At 39.1% G+C, this 17,706-nt stretch overlaps 1 protein-coding gene across 1 annotated transcript in view; it reads right to left on the reverse strand.

Annotated features, from left to right (window-relative positions):
* Positions 1-876: 876 nt before the first annotated feature.
* PIG-X (Phosphatidylinositol glycan anchor biosynthesis class X) overlaps positions 877-17,706 on the reverse strand; it is a 58,617-nt gene continuing 41,787 nt past the window's right edge. The window contains exons 5-6 of the mRNA XM_090386631.1: positions 7,971-8,053; positions 877-1,054 (exon numbers count right to left, since the gene is read on the reverse strand). Of these exons, the coding sequence (XP_090242757.1) occupies positions 899-1,054; positions 7,971-8,053 (239 nt within the window). The 3' untranslated portion in view covers positions 877-898. The remainder of the gene's footprint in view (positions 1,055-7,970; positions 8,054-17,706) is intronic.

A 17,706-nucleotide genomic window follows, 5' to 3' on the forward strand; every position in this document is an offset into this window, starting at 1 on the left:
ATTAGTGGAGTCCCTCAGGGTTTGGTGTTGGGTTCATTGTTGTTTTCTGTATTTAAAGAACCTTTCATATATTAATCAGTTTGTGGCAAATAAAGTGTGACATTATATATAATTGTAATTTTGTTTTATAAAAGTGAAAAAAAAAAAATTATTTTTTTTTTAAACATTCTGATGGCATTGTACCATTTTGAATATCACTACCTCCTAGAGCATGGTAGTTTTATAGTCCTGCCAGTATACAGGATCAGGATGGCAGATGAGGTAGCTGCCTCAGAATACTGCATGAGAAATGTGCTGAGCTTTTAATATTTAGTTATAAATTATGCCCACAAAGGGATGACATATTCGTGTTTTGTATCACGTGAAAATATTTCCTGGTCAGGCCAAGCCAAGTAATGTTGACTAATGTAGAGAATCTCTCTCTCTCTCTCCTAAGTTTTAGAAGGTGAGAGAGAGAGAGAGAGAGAGAGAGAGAGAGAGAGAGAGAGAGAGAGAGAGAGATATCAATGCCATTATAACCATTTGTCTGCAATGGAAGAGCAGAATTTCAAACTGTCTATTCTATAGCAAATGGACAGGGGTTCTGTTTTCAAATTACATTACAGGTTTACTTTGTAAAATAATAAGAGAAATTTACCTCAATATCAAACTATCAAATTACAGGTTTACAAAAATGGTGTTTGGACTCCATAAATGACTCATTCGTATTCAGTTTTTATAAGTGTCCAAATTAGATTCAAGACTGTATCACAAAGAATATGCACATGTTCTACTCAATATTTTATACTAATATTGCATGATTTTTACCTCATATCGATTCTGTACAACTTTTATTTACATGATATATATAAAACATTTTAATGGTCTCTCGGTAAATATGGCTAAATTCTGTCTTCTGCTAATCCTCTTTAAATTCTATTATACATGGTCCTTTTAAGGTAGTACACAATATAGTAATAAATCCTCCAATTATAACAGTGATGGTTATTACCACCACAAGGAAGAGATGTTCAATACATCCCACTGGAACTACAAATGTCAGGTACTGGTATTCCTGAAAAATAATAAAATGGAGACATTATCATCTCATTTCCATAAATATTGATATTTAAAAGTTAAGCAATGCATGAGCAATAATTGAGATATGATAATACACGTATGATAATAAACTGACACAGAAAATTAAGAAAGAAACGCCATTCTTCATCAGTAATTTTAATTATAAGAGTAAATTATGATTGTTATACGATACGTGTGCACTGAACTAGATAGCGTAAGGTCTAACGGAAAACTAGACAGCGTAAGGTTTAACGGAAAACAAGATAGCAAGTATAGTAATATCAATTGATCAGTAAAATTTATTAATCTTATTAAATTTCATTGTCAATTGAATTGTACTTTAACTAAGTAAATATAGCAACCTAGTTTTTATAAATGTAACATCATAAATTAATACATATCAGTTAACAGAGAATAAGAAAGTCATATAATGTAACTCGGAGATAACATTCGATACCAAAAATATATATATATATATTATATATAGAGTGTTATAACTGCATTGGGATATAAGTTTAGGGTTATATTTTATATTGGAATTTTATTGAATAGAAATCATGACTCAGACCAAAGCAGCAAAGCAAAAGGCTCAAACTAATGAAAGTGCTGTGGGTCAGGGGAGAACTGAGGGGGGGGGGGGCAGATGTCCTCTGAATCACAGTCTATTGAAATGCACTGCTTGTTTGATGTTTGTGGAGCAATCAGGAACAAAACATGATATTGCCAAGGGGAATGTCTTTGTGTGTGCGCGATGCAAGGAGTGCGAGAAAATCAGGCACCAACACAGCATTGTTATGGGCTTATATCAGAGCTTGAAGGACAGGGTGGATGCCCTCAAAGGATTTATATTGAGGGGCCCATTAAGCTCTCAGCTGCCCACATTACTGCCAGAGCTTGCACTTGAACATCAAGCAACACAGTGGCAAACCCCAAGGCAGAATGCGCTGGTCTCAAAGGAACTAGTTGTAGGTGACTCTATTGTCAGGGAAACGGGGAACATATTGTGCAAAAAGGATAGATGGAACAGGACCAGGGTATGTCTGCCAGGGGCAAAGATTGATGACGTTGTAGAGCAGATATCATCTTTTAGGGGCACAAAGGGTGATATTGTTGTACACGTTGGCACTAATGATATTAAGAGTAGGAGACTGGCGGAATTACTTAACAAGTACAAGTCAATGCTGAAAAAAAAAAAGAGTTAGGGTTGAATTTGAAAGTGTCTGCAATTGTGCCCAGACACGATAGGAGGGAGTATATGATGATGATGAGAGCCTTGTCGATAAATTCGGCCCTGGAGAGATTGTGCAAGGCTCAAGGGGTAGAATTTTTTTCAGCCTGGTCTGTACTTGTTAACAGGAGAGACTGCTTCTACAGGGATGGGATACACTTAAATAGAAAGGGTGCAAGAATATTTGCTGATGCTATCAAGGCAGTGTATGCCCCCCACAACTGCTAGCTTGTGGGGGGGATACATAGACTAACAGATTAACAGTAGTCGCTGGAAGAAGTAAAAATGATTCTTACACTACTTCTATTGAAATGCAATTGAGCAGCAGCCTGGAAAGCAAGGCAATGGGGATTTCCAGGACTGCTGGGAGTCATAGTGGAACAAGTAAATACATGGACTGTGTTAGGGTAACTAAGAGTAGAAACAGGTGCATGTATACTTGCATGTACACCAATGCTAGGAGTATAGTTAATAAATTCGATGATCTTGAACTGCTAGTCAAGACATCAAAGGCAGATATTGTTGGGATATCAGAGACGTGGTGTCACACAGACGTAAGCAGTGCAGAACTGGAATTTGAGGAGTACAATGTGTACAGAAAGGATAGATAGGACAGAAAGGCAGGAGGGGTTATGCTATTAGTTAAGAAACACATAAAATCTAAGGAAGTGCATCCAACTGATGTTGGTGAACAATGCAACGTTGAATCTGTTTGGTGTGACATAAGCACTGGAAAAGGAAAAATGAGAGTAGGTGTGTGTTATAGGCCAAATGAATCTGATGAGTATAATAAGCAATTGTGCAGAGAAATAGTGGGCCAGTAAATCAGAATGTCTTATAATGGGGGATTTTAATTCCCCAGAGATTGACTGGAATTTGTGGGTTGGTCACTCACACACTAGCAAGGCTTTTGTGGATTTATTGAATGATTGTTTTCTATAGCAGCATGTGTGGGAGGCAACTAGAGGGAGTAATACTCTTGATCTGATTATCAGTAGTGATTCTTCATGCATCAAGAATCTGCAGATAAAGGAACCACTAGGTGGCAGTGATCACAGTGTGCTGAAGTGGGATTTATTCAAAGAGGTAACTACCATCAGGGGTAAAGGGAACGGTTTTTGCTTTCGTAAAGGCGACTACGGTGGTCTGAGACTATTTAAATTCTATACGGTGGGAGCAACTGATGATGTTACCAACAGCAAATTCAAAATGGGAAGCATTCAAAGAATTAATCTTGGAAGCTACTAGGCTTTTCATACCAACAAAGAAATATTGTTCAAGATTTAGGCCTAAATAGATGTCAGATGAACTAATTAGACATGCGACAGAGAAGAAAAATGCATGGGATACATATAAATTAATGGGTGACATAGAAGCCTATGATAGATATAAGCTGTTCTGTAACCAATCACAAAGGAGATTAGGCAGGCAAAGGCAGATTAAGAGAAATCCTTGGCAAAGGATGCAAAGAAAAACAACAAAGTGTTCTTTACCTATGTAAACTCTAGAAGGAAAGGGATGAACCAGATTGTTCCACTGGATATATGGTGGTTCAACTATTGTTGATCCTGTTCAGGTAGCTAACAAACTAAATGAATATTTTGCATCTACATTCACATATGAGGAGTAATCAGGCAGGGGAATGCCAGAGGTTTTTTTTTTTTTTTTTTGATTTTTTTTAGGAGCATTAGCAACTAAGGCCATATTCCTCCGGGATATGCGGTGGTCATTCCCTGACCTTTCCGCATCCTCTGTATTTGGTGGTGACGGGCTCGAACCCCGGTCTAATCAAGAAGCGTGTGCTACGCACTGCTGCTCCTTCCCACCTGGCTACGGAGGCGCCTAATGCCAGAGGTGAAGTAAACTCTGGCAGTGAGCTAGATAATTGATTTTGTAATAACTGAGAGTAAAGTGGAGGAGAAATTGTTGAGGATAAACATAAAAAAGGCACCCGGGGTGGATGGAATCTATCCAGTTATATAAAAGGAGTAAGAAAACCCTTAGCCATAATTATGAGAGCTTCTTTGGACTCAGGGGAGGGACCCATAGACTGGAGAAGTGCAAATGTGACCTCAATTCACAAAGGAGGATCAAAGGCTGACACAAGCAATTATAGACCTGTTAGTTTAACTTCTGTTCCAGGAAAATTAATGGAGGCACTAGTTAAAGAAACACTGCAGGATCATTTAGACAAGACTTCAGTTATAGCTCGGACACAGCATGGTTTTGTTAAGGGAAAGTCTTGCCTGACCAATTTGATTGGATACTATAATGCAGTCACAAAACAACTGGATGCAGGGAATAACTTTGATATTATATATTTGGATCTTAGGAAGGATTTTGATACTGTTGCACATGGAAGACTGCTGCACAAATTGTAGCAGTGTGGCATTGGAGCCAAATTGCTGCTATGGATAAAGGGATGGTTGAGGGGGAGAAGACAGAGAGTGGTAATCAATGGAGACTGCTCATCGTGGACTAATGTTATTAGTGGAGTACCCCAGGGTTCAGTGTTGGGTCCACCGTTGTTTTCTGTATTTATTAATGATATTGATGATGGTATATCAAGCTTAATGTCCAAGTTTGCAGACGATACAAAGATTGGCAGGGACACTACTACGCTATGCTGCTGCAACAGGATCTGGAAAGGTTGAACAAATGGGCTGAGAGGTGGCAAATGAAGTTTAACATTGACAAATGTAAAGGGAATCTCCTCTTTTCAATCTTCTCTGGCTTAAAATCTCTCTATCTCATTGTGTCAAATTCATCTGTTGTCTCTACCATTCTCCCAACTCCACTAATCACTTGGAGCTCTTTGACTTCCTCTCTTTGCAACTTGACTTTCTCCAGTCCAACTTTCCTAACAGTGAGGTAATTTTCCCCGGTGATTTTAATGTTCACAACTCCAGCTGGCTTCTGTTTTCTAGTCACACCGACCCAGTCGAGATGCTGAGGCTTTTGCAATGACCTTGCACAGATTGTTCATTTACCTTCAAGAATACCGGACAATCCAACATGCTTGATCTTTTTCTCGCAACCAACCCTTCTAAGTGCACAGTCGAAGTGAGAGGTCCTTTAGGCACCTCAGATCACAACTTGGTGATTGTCTCTTCTCCTATGGAGCCTTTATCTCATGGCTATTCCCAACCTCGTATTGTTTGGCATTACAAGAATGCAAAATGGGATGACCTGCGAGATTTCTTTTCTTCTTTTCCTCGGTCGGATTACTGTTTCAAAACTTCTGATGTCCGTGTTTGCTCAGATCGTGTTAGTGAAATTATTCTTGCAGGAATGGAATCCTTTATCCCACACTCCACTTTAAAATCTCATCCTTTATCTAAACATTGGTTTTCCAATAAATGTGCTAAGGTTGTTCAAGAGAAGAACGTTGCATATTGTAATTGGCTTGTTTCCAATTCTTCAATTTTATTTTCTGCATATACCAAAGCTTACAACAATTGTAAAGCAGTTATTATTCAGTCCAAACTAGATTTTGAACAGACTAAGAGTAGAAAACTTGCTTCTTGCCCTAATGTTAGACGAGCATTCTGGTCTCTTGCCAAAGCTATTGGCCACAACTTTTGCCTATCTCTGCTACCACCTCTGTCAAAACCAGACGGTTCTGTTGTCACTTCAGCCAAGGATAAAGCTGACCTGGTAGTATCCCATTTTTCTTCCAACTCATGTATTAATGATCTTGGTAAAACCCTCCCACATTCCCAACGTGCTCCATTCAATGTCCCCTGTGGTCTTTTGTCAAAAGGATGACAGATGGATTTTGTCGAATCTTGATGCAAAGAAAGCTCTGGGTCCTGATGGCATTTCTCCACTTGTTCTCAAAACCTGTGCTCCTGACTTTACTCCTGTTCTTATTCCAAAGGTGTTTTTCCTTCTGCTTAGAAATTTGCTCATATCCAGCCAGTTCCTAATAAAGGGTGAAAAGTTCTTCCCATCGAATTATTGTCCCATTGCAATTACTTCTAGTGTTTCTAAAGTAAGGGAGAAATCAATTAACTATCAACTCTTAAACTACCTAGAAACCTTCCATCTGATCGTTGATCAGACGGAAGGTTTCTATGGATTCCGTCTGTGTCGATCCACTGGTGATATTCTGGCTTATATTACTCATTTATGGACAAATTCAATGGAAAAGTTTGGTGAAACACGAGCAGTTGCTCTTGACATCTGAAAGGCTTTTGATCGTGTTTGGCATAAAGGTCCTTTAACAAGCTTCTATCTTATAGTTTGCCAACTCTTTTTTGTAATTGGTTATCCAGTTTTCTCTCTGATGGCTCTCTGTCTTCTAAATTCTCCACTAATGCTGGTGTCCCCCAAGGTTCAGTTCTTTCCCCCACTCTTTTCCTCTTGTATATTTATGACCTTCTCCCACTGACTGGAAATCCTATCCATAGTTTTTCCGATGATAGCACATTTCCTTCCACTTTCCATTTTGAGAAACCTTGTCCTGCTCAATCAGCTTCAACTTCTCGAATATCCGCTACCAATTCCTTAAATACCGATCTCTGGTTATTCTCCATTGGGGCAAAGACAACTTAGTTGATTTCAATCCTTCTAAAACTCAGTCTTGTCTTATATCTCACAAAAAGGATTCTTCTGCTCCTATGCTTAACTTTGGTGACACTCCGATTTCTAGGCAAAATGATATCTCTCTTTTGTGGATTACTCTGACTTCTAATCTCTCTCTTGGCACAAGCACATTACAAATATTTCTTCCTCTGCATCTAAAAAACTTGGTTTTTTCTTTCTTTCTCGGCGTTACTTTTCTTCCAAATAGCTGTTCACTCTGTACAAATTGCAAATCTGCCCTACCATGGAATATTGTTCTCACATCTGGGGCGGTGCCCCCAAAACCTCTCTCAGGCTTCTAAATTCCATTCAGAAGAGGGCAATTAGGTTAATTAATGACTCCTCTCTAACACAGTCTCTCCACTCACTGTTTCTGCTGCATGCCTCTTCTACAGATACTTCCATGGGCACTGTTCTTCTGAATTGGCTTCTATAATTCCCACTCTTTCTTTCATAACAGTCCAAACACGTGCAGCCACCTGCCAACATCCATTTACTGTCCAACTTCAGACTCACAGAACCAAATTTTCATCTTCCTTGTTTATTCATTCAACTGCCGTTTTCTGGAACAACCTTCCTTCATACGTATTTCCTGAAAATTACAGTCTACAGAACTTCAAGTCTAATGTCAACAAATATCTTCTTTCATCTTCTCAACCTCCAACCCAAGCACGGTACTAAGTACTATAGGTTCTATTACCTCTCGTTTGGGGTTTTCATAAAAAAATGTCACCCTGATTTTCCCAGAATCATTCCCAATTATCCATGTCACATGACATGGTGTATTACACTGCTGGAGGTAACAGAATTTTTTTTCTTCTACACTGTGGTTAAATTGATCGGTCCCCAGTTAAGGTAGCATAGTTCCCTGGTCTAGCCATTTTTTTTTCATTCCTATATTAGCAGAAGTACTCTCTGCCTTACAGACTGCCCTACTGTCCTGCAAGAGCCTGTAGCATGGTCTGATCATGAAGACTTGTAACAAAACGCAATTATGTTCGAAATTCTTAAATGTAAATTAAAAAAATTTATTAAACTCTGTTACATATAGTGATGTGTAGTTATTGCATACTTAAAACATCATAATGAAACTTACACTACGTAGATGCACAGGAAACCAACTGCAATTAGAAGGTGTAGTACTATTACAAGGCGCTTGAAATACCTGATCACATTCCTCTGTAAATAAAAATAAATCATATCTTAAAATATTAAACTACCACCATTTTGAAGTGTGCAGAGTAACTCAAGAGATCCACTTGTCCTTTTGTGCTAGGCTTTTCTTTTTACAATGAAAACATTTTTTCTGGATTTTAAAAATCAATTTCTCTTTGAAGTTGGCTAAGTTAAAATTCAGCAAATATTATATATTAGCCTTGTGCATTTTGTCATTAGACATGATGTTCTATTGAAACATAGCCTTTAACAGGATTATAGGTTTGTAACAAGTGCACTGTAAATTATACTTAACATCCATGTGACTGATTAAAATCCCAATTTAAAAAATATATATCATGCAAACAATACATCCTAATGAAATTTAAACGAAATCTGTGATGAAAAAAAAAAAAAGAAAAAAAAAAAAGGAATCAGTACAGTTAATTTCAGAAAGATGTGCCTACACAAGTACATGTGGACATGTGTATATGTAATGGGCGGCACCTAGAACATTTGTTCAACTCCGCCTCGTATCTCTGTGAAGAACAGTATCACTACAAATGGGCCAGATGTGTGTGACATAGGTTTGTGTGTATTATGTGTGTGTGTGTTCTGTTGTTGTGCCTGGCCACTTGGCTACCCAGAAGCATCAGTCACCTGGACAGATGATTCTGGGTACTCGTCCACACCACGGGAAGGTGGGCCAGTCCCAGTAAAACACGTACTGTCTCAAAAGAGATGCTGATCTGCCTAGTGTTGCCAGAAGGTGGGCCCATTCCAGAGGGGGGAAGGGAGAGAGAGAGAAAAGAAAAAAAAAGGAAAAGTCACTCGTGGTGCAGGTTATGAAAAAAAAAAAAATAAATAAATATGAAAAAAAAAGTAATTAATAAAAATAAGTAGACAATAAATTTCAATAAGGCCATATCTAAAGCAGGGGAAAAAAAAATTGGGTGCGTTTGAGGGAAAAAATAAAATGAAATTTAAAAAAAAAAAAAAAAACACAGCTACACTGGATTAACTAACTCCAGGCAGAATGCAACGGGGGGGAAAAATAATAATTATTATTATTATTATAATAAAGAAATAGATAAATAATAAAAAATAAAAAAATAAATAATAATAAAAAATAAAATAAAAAAAAAAGTTTTTTGCTGTGGACTTTCAGTTCGTTGCACAAGTATTTCTAATGCATCTTGCTTCAGCATGGGTTTGCCTTCTATGCTCGAAGACTTGTGCAGCATAAGTCTGCAGCACTGAGAGGTTTTCTGGTGTTCAGAGTAGGAGATCCGATTGATGCTCAGTGATGTTTGGTACTGACTGTGTAAGAGTTCTTCTGATGTCTTCATACAGCGGACATTCAAATAGCAGATGCTTCCAGTTCTCCTTTTCTCCGCAGAAACAGCCATCTGTTGTAGACAGTCCTAGCTGAAAAAGCTTCTCGTTGAGGGAGCTATGTCCAGTGACAAAGAAGTAGGATTCAAAGGTCAGCGACAGCCAGGACTTAAGTTTTCGTTGAACTAAATGAGACCTCTGGAAGGAATTTTCTAGTGACTGCGCCTGTTACAGAGGTATCCCTTCTGGTCTGCCAAATGTTTTTTAGTTCATTGTAGCACCTGAGTCTTTTGGCTTTGGGGTTGCTGTTTAGATCCAGTTCAATTTCAAGGATTTTAGTTGGAATTTTCTTCTTGATCCTGAAGTTTAGACCTCGATAGATGATGCACAAATCCAGTGATAATGTTCCGGTGATCACTTGAATGGCAGCTGTGGACACTGTTCGGCAATTCTATGAGTAGACAAAAGCATGCTTCGCTGGATGGAGTTAAGTTTGTCTCTCATTTTGACTAGCTTCACTCTACGAAACCATGCTCCAGCCGCATATGTCACAATAAGCAAAAAGACTGCTCTGTAGTATAAGGACAGAGTTTTATTTGAGAGTCCCCAGTCACATCTGGAAAATCTAATGATGGCCGCTGAAAATCTTTTAGCCTTGGTCCCTAAGTGAATAAGATGTTGGTGGAAGCTCAGCGTGTGATCAATAATCACTCCCCAGGACTTTCGTTTGTGTTATGATTGGGAGTTGCTTTCCAGAGATCTTAATTTGTGGTGGGCATCTGAGATCTAGCTTGGATTTTAAGAGCATCATTTTTGTTTTATCCGGATTGATTCGTAGTTTGTTGAGCACCATCCAGGAGTTGAGATAGGGCAGGATACGATTTGCTTTACACTCTAGGTCAAAGCGGGATTTTCCAGGAACAACGATAGTGAGATCATCTGCGAAAGCCACTATTTTACATTCATCCAAGGGTTTTGTGAGCCAGCTGTGGAGGACCATATTCCAGACAGGGGGCCCTAGGACAGAACCTTGTGGGCACCCTCGAGAGGTCAGTCTGGTTACCTGCAGGTAGTTGGATTTGACTACTATCTTGCGCTCTGTGAAATAATTTCGAAAGAGCTGATATAGCTGGAGGGAGCACTGAGCCTGGTGGAGGCGGGCCAATGCACTGTTCCACCAGACAGTGTCAAAGGCGCCCTCGAAATCAACGAAGATAGCCAGTTCATATTTGGATGTAGAATTTTCTATGTAGAGGACCAGGTCAAACAGAGCCTCCTCAGAAGAGTGCCCTGGCATAAAGCCATACTGTGCTGGGGAGAAGAGGTTTTGTTCACAGAGTAACTGCATGATTCTTAGTGCCATGAGTCTTTCCAGTATTTTCCCGAGATTTGCCAGGAGGGCAATAGGTCTGAGGGAGCGGAGGATCGTCAGGAGGTTTACCAGGTTTCCTGATGAGCCAAAGGAGAGCTACTTTCCAAATTTTGGGGAATACTCAGTCTTGCAGGCATTTATTATACAGTAATTGTAGGTATAGTGGTCTAAGCTTGAAGAAGTGCAGAATAAAAACATTCTATTAGATCCATCCCAGGGCATTTTTTGGGATTGATCCTATTAATCACTGCTGACAGTTCATCAATGGTAAAGGGGCTGGTAGTTGCCTTTTTTGTCATAGGTTTTGTTGGCCATTCGTATAGCTGAATGCTCTGGTAGATCCCCTGCGGAATCATCCTCTGGAAACAATTTGTCTAGTATTTGATTAATTGTGTTAGTCCAGTTTGAGGTCTCTTATGTTTTGGTCGTAACTGTGCCAAAGATATCAGGCATGTATGTTTTCTCCCTCGCTATCTTATAAAGAAGGCCCCAGGGATTGGAATTCCCCGAGTCATTAACAAATGTAGTCCAAGTTTCTCTCTTCTTGGCGGCAATGGCTTTTGTGTATTCATTCTTTTTGGCAATGTAGCTACTGTGTAATCTTGCCACTTCAGAGGGGGCCCATTTGCGATGGCGCTGATAAAACCGTCGCGCTCTGTGGGCTTCCTTACACATCATTGCTAGCTCATTACACCACCACGAGCAAACAGTGAGACGGATGGACTTTTTCCTTGCCGACTTATACAAGGCCTTCAAAAGTGCTTGCTGAAGTATGTTGACCAATTCATTAGCAGCAGATGAGTTGAGGTGGTTAGATTGCGTGAGGGAAAATCTTTGGTAATAGTCATCAAATGTCTGCCAATCGACATCCTTGATTGAGAACCTCACAAGGGCGAGCTGTCTAGGGGCCCTGGGGGAAGCGGCTGAGTGTGTTGCCATGTAGAAGGTAATCACTCTATGATCACTGAGCATCCAGTCTGGGATTGTCTTACAGTCAGAGATCCGGGTACTGAGGTCATTGGTCATTACTGTGACATCGATGTTGGACTCTCCTATAGAGCTACCATATGTGAACTATTGCTGTGGTAGATTATGAACTATAAGGTTGTGGGAGACAATGAAGTTCTCCAACAGGTGGCCTCGAGCATCAGAGATGGGGCTGTGCCAGATTGATGACTTGGCATTTACATCGGAGACAATGAGAACAGATTTCCTGTTCAGAAAGTTGAGAGCAAACTCCACATAGTTCAGTGACTCATTGAAATCGGCTGAGGGTGGGCAATAGAGTGAAATCAAATAAAATGATAATGTAGAGGCTATGACTTGGATGCAAGTTGCAAACTTGTTGCAGAGCCCGTGTACTATCAGTATATCAAGTTTCCGATTAAGTACAATGCAGGATTTGGATCTCTGGGGACTGGTTGTATTACCCTAGCAGTAAGAGCATACCCCATTATTTTAGTTGAAGAACCAACTTGCACCTTTACTACAAAATAGGGCTCCTGGATGGCAACAATATTGATGGAGTGTTCTTCTACTGAAAGACGGATCTCGTCAGAAACAGCTCGTGACCTTTGTCCATTAATTTGCATAAAGTTTTGCTCCAGGAGTAATTAGATTGGGATTGACTACCGCAGTGTTGCAACTGGGAAGACATCGATCCGTAACTGTATTTGGATTATTCATCAGCAGTTCTTAGCTGTACCAGTTCAAGTGCTCGTTGATACTCTGGGCAGGATACATCATGAAATGAGTGGGAGTAGACCCGCTTCCTTCTCTTACAGTTGATGCAGCTGGGCTGTTCATCACGGTGGGGGCATTCTGCATGGATGTGTCCACTACGAGCACAATGGCTGCAGGTGGGAGAGCTATGGGAGCTGTGTTGAGATGTATGCCCATATCCCTGGCACAACAGCTGAAATAGCATTTTTGCCACATTCAATATATGGTTTGAAACTATCATCATCATCAGCCATTTTCAACCCAGTGCAGGCCTCTTCAACAACTTTCCAGTTCCTTCTGTTTTGTGCAACAGTCAGCCCAAGAACTCTTGAATTTCATCCGTAAAAGAAAACCAGGAAGATGACAATCTCCATTGTCGTCTTCCTGGTTTTCTTTTAGCTCCTCTTGGGTACCATTCTGTTATTTTCTTAGTCCATCTGTCATCATGTCTTTGAGCTATGTGTCCTGCCCAAGTCCATTTCGGTTCTTTAATTTTGATAAGAATGTCCTTTACTTGAGTTTGCTGCTTTATCCATGTGTTTCGCTTCTTATCCAACGGTCTGATTCCTAATATAATTCATTCCATTCCTCAATGTGTACTTTTCAGCTTCTCTTTCATTCTTTTGGTGAGAGCCCAAGTTTCACTTCCATAAGTCCCAGGGGCTCACATCTGGTGAGTATGGGCTTGGCACACCCAGGGTCCTGATCTGGACATCGTCATTCTTCTCTTTCTTGGTGATATTCTCTCTCTCTCTCTCTATTATTAATAATAATAATAAAGTCATGGTGGGAAGTATACATTGATTCATTATTTTACATTTCAGACAAATTTGGATGTTGCTCCTCAGTATTTGGCTGTATTTCCTGAATGCTATCCATCCAAAATTTATTCTTCTCTTGACTTCCAGCCATTTATCATTATTAAAGCTAATGACTTGTCCAAAATAAGTATATGAATCCATTTTTTCAATTTTTGCATCTTCAATGAATGATTATATCCCTTTCTGTGGCATACTTGTTCATCATTACTTTGTTTTAACCATTTTCATCTTCAGTGCAAAATCCTTACTAACTCTGCATAAATGATTAAGATTTTTCTCTAATTCTTGGGAATCTAATTCTTGGCAAGCTTGGCAATCTAATTCCTGGGAATCACAATGTCATCTGCAAATTACAAATAGTTTAGGTAGTCTCCATTCACACTGACTCCTTTCTGCGACTAGTCCAAGCTTCTCAAAGCTTCAAGGGCAGCAGTAAACAACTTACTTCGGAAATATTGTGTTTCCTTGTTGAACTTCTTTCTTAATTTTAAATTTGCTTTTGTCTAGTCTAATAAAGGGAGGTAGAGTTCTCATATATTTTTTTCAAAATCATAATGTATGAGATGTCTATGCCTTGTCTTTCCAGTGCCCGAAACATTGCTTTATTCTGTATGGAGTCAAATGCCTTTTCATAATTCACAAATGCCAGGCATAATGGTGTTTCATATTCATTTGCTTTCTCCATTAGCTGTGATATTATGTGAAGGTGATCCATAGTTGAGAATCCTGTCCTAAATTAGATCAGTAATGACCTTTGTGAACAACTTGTAGATGTGGGTCAACAAGCTAATTGGTCTATAATTTCCAATTTCTGATTTATTTCCTTTCTTATGCAGCAAAATTATGAAACTATATGAGAAAAAAACACACACACAACAACAACAACAAAAAATTCTCCCAATTCACATGGATTTGACTCCGGGCCTTTTCCATATGGCACAGAAGAAGAAGAGTGATCACAATCACTGTGCTTTTGAGCACACTGTAAAACAGCCTCCCTCCCTGCTGTGGGAACCTGTGTAAAGATAACACTGTTCGGCATTTTGAAAATAATTCACTGTTTTCAATTCAAATGATTCAGAAAGGGTGTTTCTGAATTATTTTCTAATGCCAATATCAAAAATGACTTCCATTTGTTAGGTTTCATGTCAGTTTCTTCAAAAATCATGAAAGAAAATTTGATTGTTCATAATTTTGGCAGAATTCATACACTGAAATTATAACAAAATGCTACTTTTGCCAGACTTTTATGTTTAAATACATGTTGACATAGCCGAGTGGTCAGTGCGAGAGTGCAGTAGCACTTGCTCTTTAAATGGACTGGAGCTTGAAGCCCTTGACTGCTGAATACAATTAATTTTTATATTGACGATTTACTGTAAACTCCACTGACCTGGTGGCTGTGCCAGAGTATAAACAAGAACATTTTTTTTTAGGCCTGGTGTAGCCGAGCAGTCAGAAGCGAGAGTGCAATAGCATGTGCTCTTTGAGTGGACCGGGGTTCAAGCCCGTCGTGACTGCTGAATATGATAAATGTTTGTATTGATGATTTATTGTAAACTCCACTGACCTGGTGGTCGTGCTGAAGCATAAACAAGAAAAAGGAGGTGGGGAAAAAATCCACTAAACACTTTTTTTGTTTTAAATACTGATCTACAATGGGTGAAAATTTCTTCTCTTTTCTTGCAGATCCTTCTACTTTACTGTCCCCCTTCAGCATCCAGCAATAGTCAGCCATCATGTTGACATTCCAACTCCCCTAGTATCTCATCTCCATGTCTTTAATGTCCTGGTGAAACCTCTCACTCTGTTCTTCACTAACACTTCCTAAAAGTACACTTCCTAAAAGTGTACCTCAACACTCATGTTACAGCCCAGCTTCTTGAAGTTTGCCAACATATTGTCAACTATATTTCTTGTAATCTGGATCCTTGTTGTTCTCTAAGAAATTCAACAACATACCTGAAGCTAATCAATACCTTTTTTTCTCTTTTATTCAGTTCCCTCAAAATTTTTGTCCCTCATCAGTTTGCAAATTTGAGGTACAACAAAAATACCTTGTTTTAGCTTCTTTTGGGTGATCGATGGGAATTTAGTACAAAGGTAGTTGAAGCAGGGACCTTCCCGAGGTAAAGCGTTCACAAACTGTTTCATCAAACCCAGTTTTTGATGTGCAAGGAGGAGAGTTCTGAGGTCTACCAGAGGTTCATGAACCATGTTCTTTGATCCAGGCAGCAAGCTGCCCCTCTTTAGACAGACCTTGACATCCCAGTGCTTACTCCTTCTCTGACTGTCCCACTCACACAAAAGGTAAGGTATTTTTGTGTAGCCAGATTGCTGTCCAAGTAATATGCCTACAGTCAGTCCTCGTATAGCACGATAGTTGTGTTCCTAGAAATCCCCGTGCAATGCAAAATAGTGCAATATAAATAACAGGCCCTATAGGAAAAATAGGGTTAGGTGCCGACCACCCAAGATTGAACACACATTTGTAACCAAAACATTACCAAACACAATAAATTATCATAATAAAATACTTACGTATTTTATTACGACTATTACATAATAAAATATTGCTAATGCTTTTGCTTCTATCATAAGCAAACTTATATTTTTGTTTGATTTTTTATCCAAACAGATGACAGCCATTCCATCTCTTCCAATTCTTTGTGTCTTAATCTAATGGATTTTAATTACACTTTGAGTTGTTCCTGCTATGAAAGTTGTTTTTATTTTCTCTGCATTCTTTCTAATTCTCGGCTTTGCCTCATTTAGGCCAGTAGCACGTGCAATATCACATGGTCTTAATTTCGCTCAGTGTTTCACAATTTCATATTTTTTCTCTTTATCAACAGAGGCAGACTGGCCATAAGTCTTACCGGGGAAACCCCGGTGGGCCAGTGTGATTTTGGCCATAAACGCTAGTATGAGGCTGCTACAAATTTTCCCGGGTAAGAATTTTGACCCAGTCCGCCTCTGTTTATCGATATTGCTTTTCTTTTTCTCTCTGAATCTGTAGTGTCTTCACCAGGACGCTTTCTTTTCACACCTTTTTAAGTATTTTACTCATTTTTAGGGAATAAAGCACAATTACAAAATGAGGAGGCACGTTTGATACACATAAACAAAGATGCGCGTGTGTAGCAACTAAATAAACAACACCATAAATGCAGAGACACACTATGAACACTTCACTAGCTCACATTTTACTAAAGCACATTTCTGGTGGTTACTACCATAAAACAATAAAAACTATTTCCAGCTGCATTTCTGCTAGTGAAATCTGTTATAAACTGGTAGGAAACTCGATCTAATTGCATTTGCGATAATACCGATAGCTGGAATTGTGTGGGTTTTTACATTATTATGGCGAAAAGCGTTTCCCCTTCACTGATATAAAAAACAAATACATTTTCAGAACCTTCTCTTCATTGCTATCGTGTTGCATTCAGTTGGGGTGATTCCACATTCGACTGCCATTTCTTGTAAACACAAAGCTGAATCGTGTATAAGCGAATTCGCTTCGTGTTATATACGATATTGTTTCCCTATTTATAAATCGTGTATGATCGAATTTGTGTAGTGTAAACACACGTTATACGAGGACTGACTGTATTGCTTTAAAGTCAGAACAAACCATCTTCTTCCTACTTAATATTTATGCACAGACTGAGCTACTGGAATTTACCCATATTTATTTCCAGTGCAGAGCAACACACCTTTGAAACTCTTTGACAAGTCAATAAAAAGTCTCCACTGGGTAGGATTGCAGCTAATTCATAAATAATTCATTAAGTCATTTATATTACTGCAAAAAAAACTCAGAAAAGTAGGGGACTAGTTCTCATTTTCTGTCTTTACCATGAGAGAAACATCCCACGTGCTAGACAATTATTTGACTTAAGTTTAGAACCAAGGAGTTCTGCAGATTCCTTTAGTAAAATTTAAATCTCTTACCAGATCATTGAGTTCATGCTGTGAAAACAGTTGAGGGCTGGACTAGGCATGTAGACTTTAGTTTCACCTTCAGAGGCTTTGCTTTCAGCACTGTCTGCTGCTACATCCTCCAATATAAGTGAAGGGCATGGAATGAGCAGGTTAGCTCCATGTGGGACTGGTCTAATGGCAGATGGAATATTAAGAAACACAATGCCCTTCTTACTCTTTGCATTTCATCCCTCTGCATTAACTAAGCAAAAGTAATCATAGTCATTACAGTAGTAGTAGTAGTAGTAGTGGCACTTGATGCAAGAAAGCAGTGTAGGAGCTTATGCAGCATCAGCCAAAAAAAAAAAAAAAAAAAAATCACACCATACCCTCCAATTGCCTGTCCAGTTCCTCCTTAAATTTATTTAACCTATCAACTTCCACAACGACAGATGGAAGTTTGTTCCAGCAATTAACCACCCGCTGGCTAAAGGCAAATT

Source organism: Mastigoproctus giganteus, chromosome 12, assembly GCF_048544385.1.
Source record: "Mastigoproctus giganteus isolate SK-2022 chromosome 12, ASM4854438v1, whole genome shotgun sequence".
Classification (NCBI taxonomy): Eukaryota; Metazoa; Arthropoda; class Arachnida; order Uropygi; family Thelyphonidae; genus Mastigoproctus; species Mastigoproctus giganteus.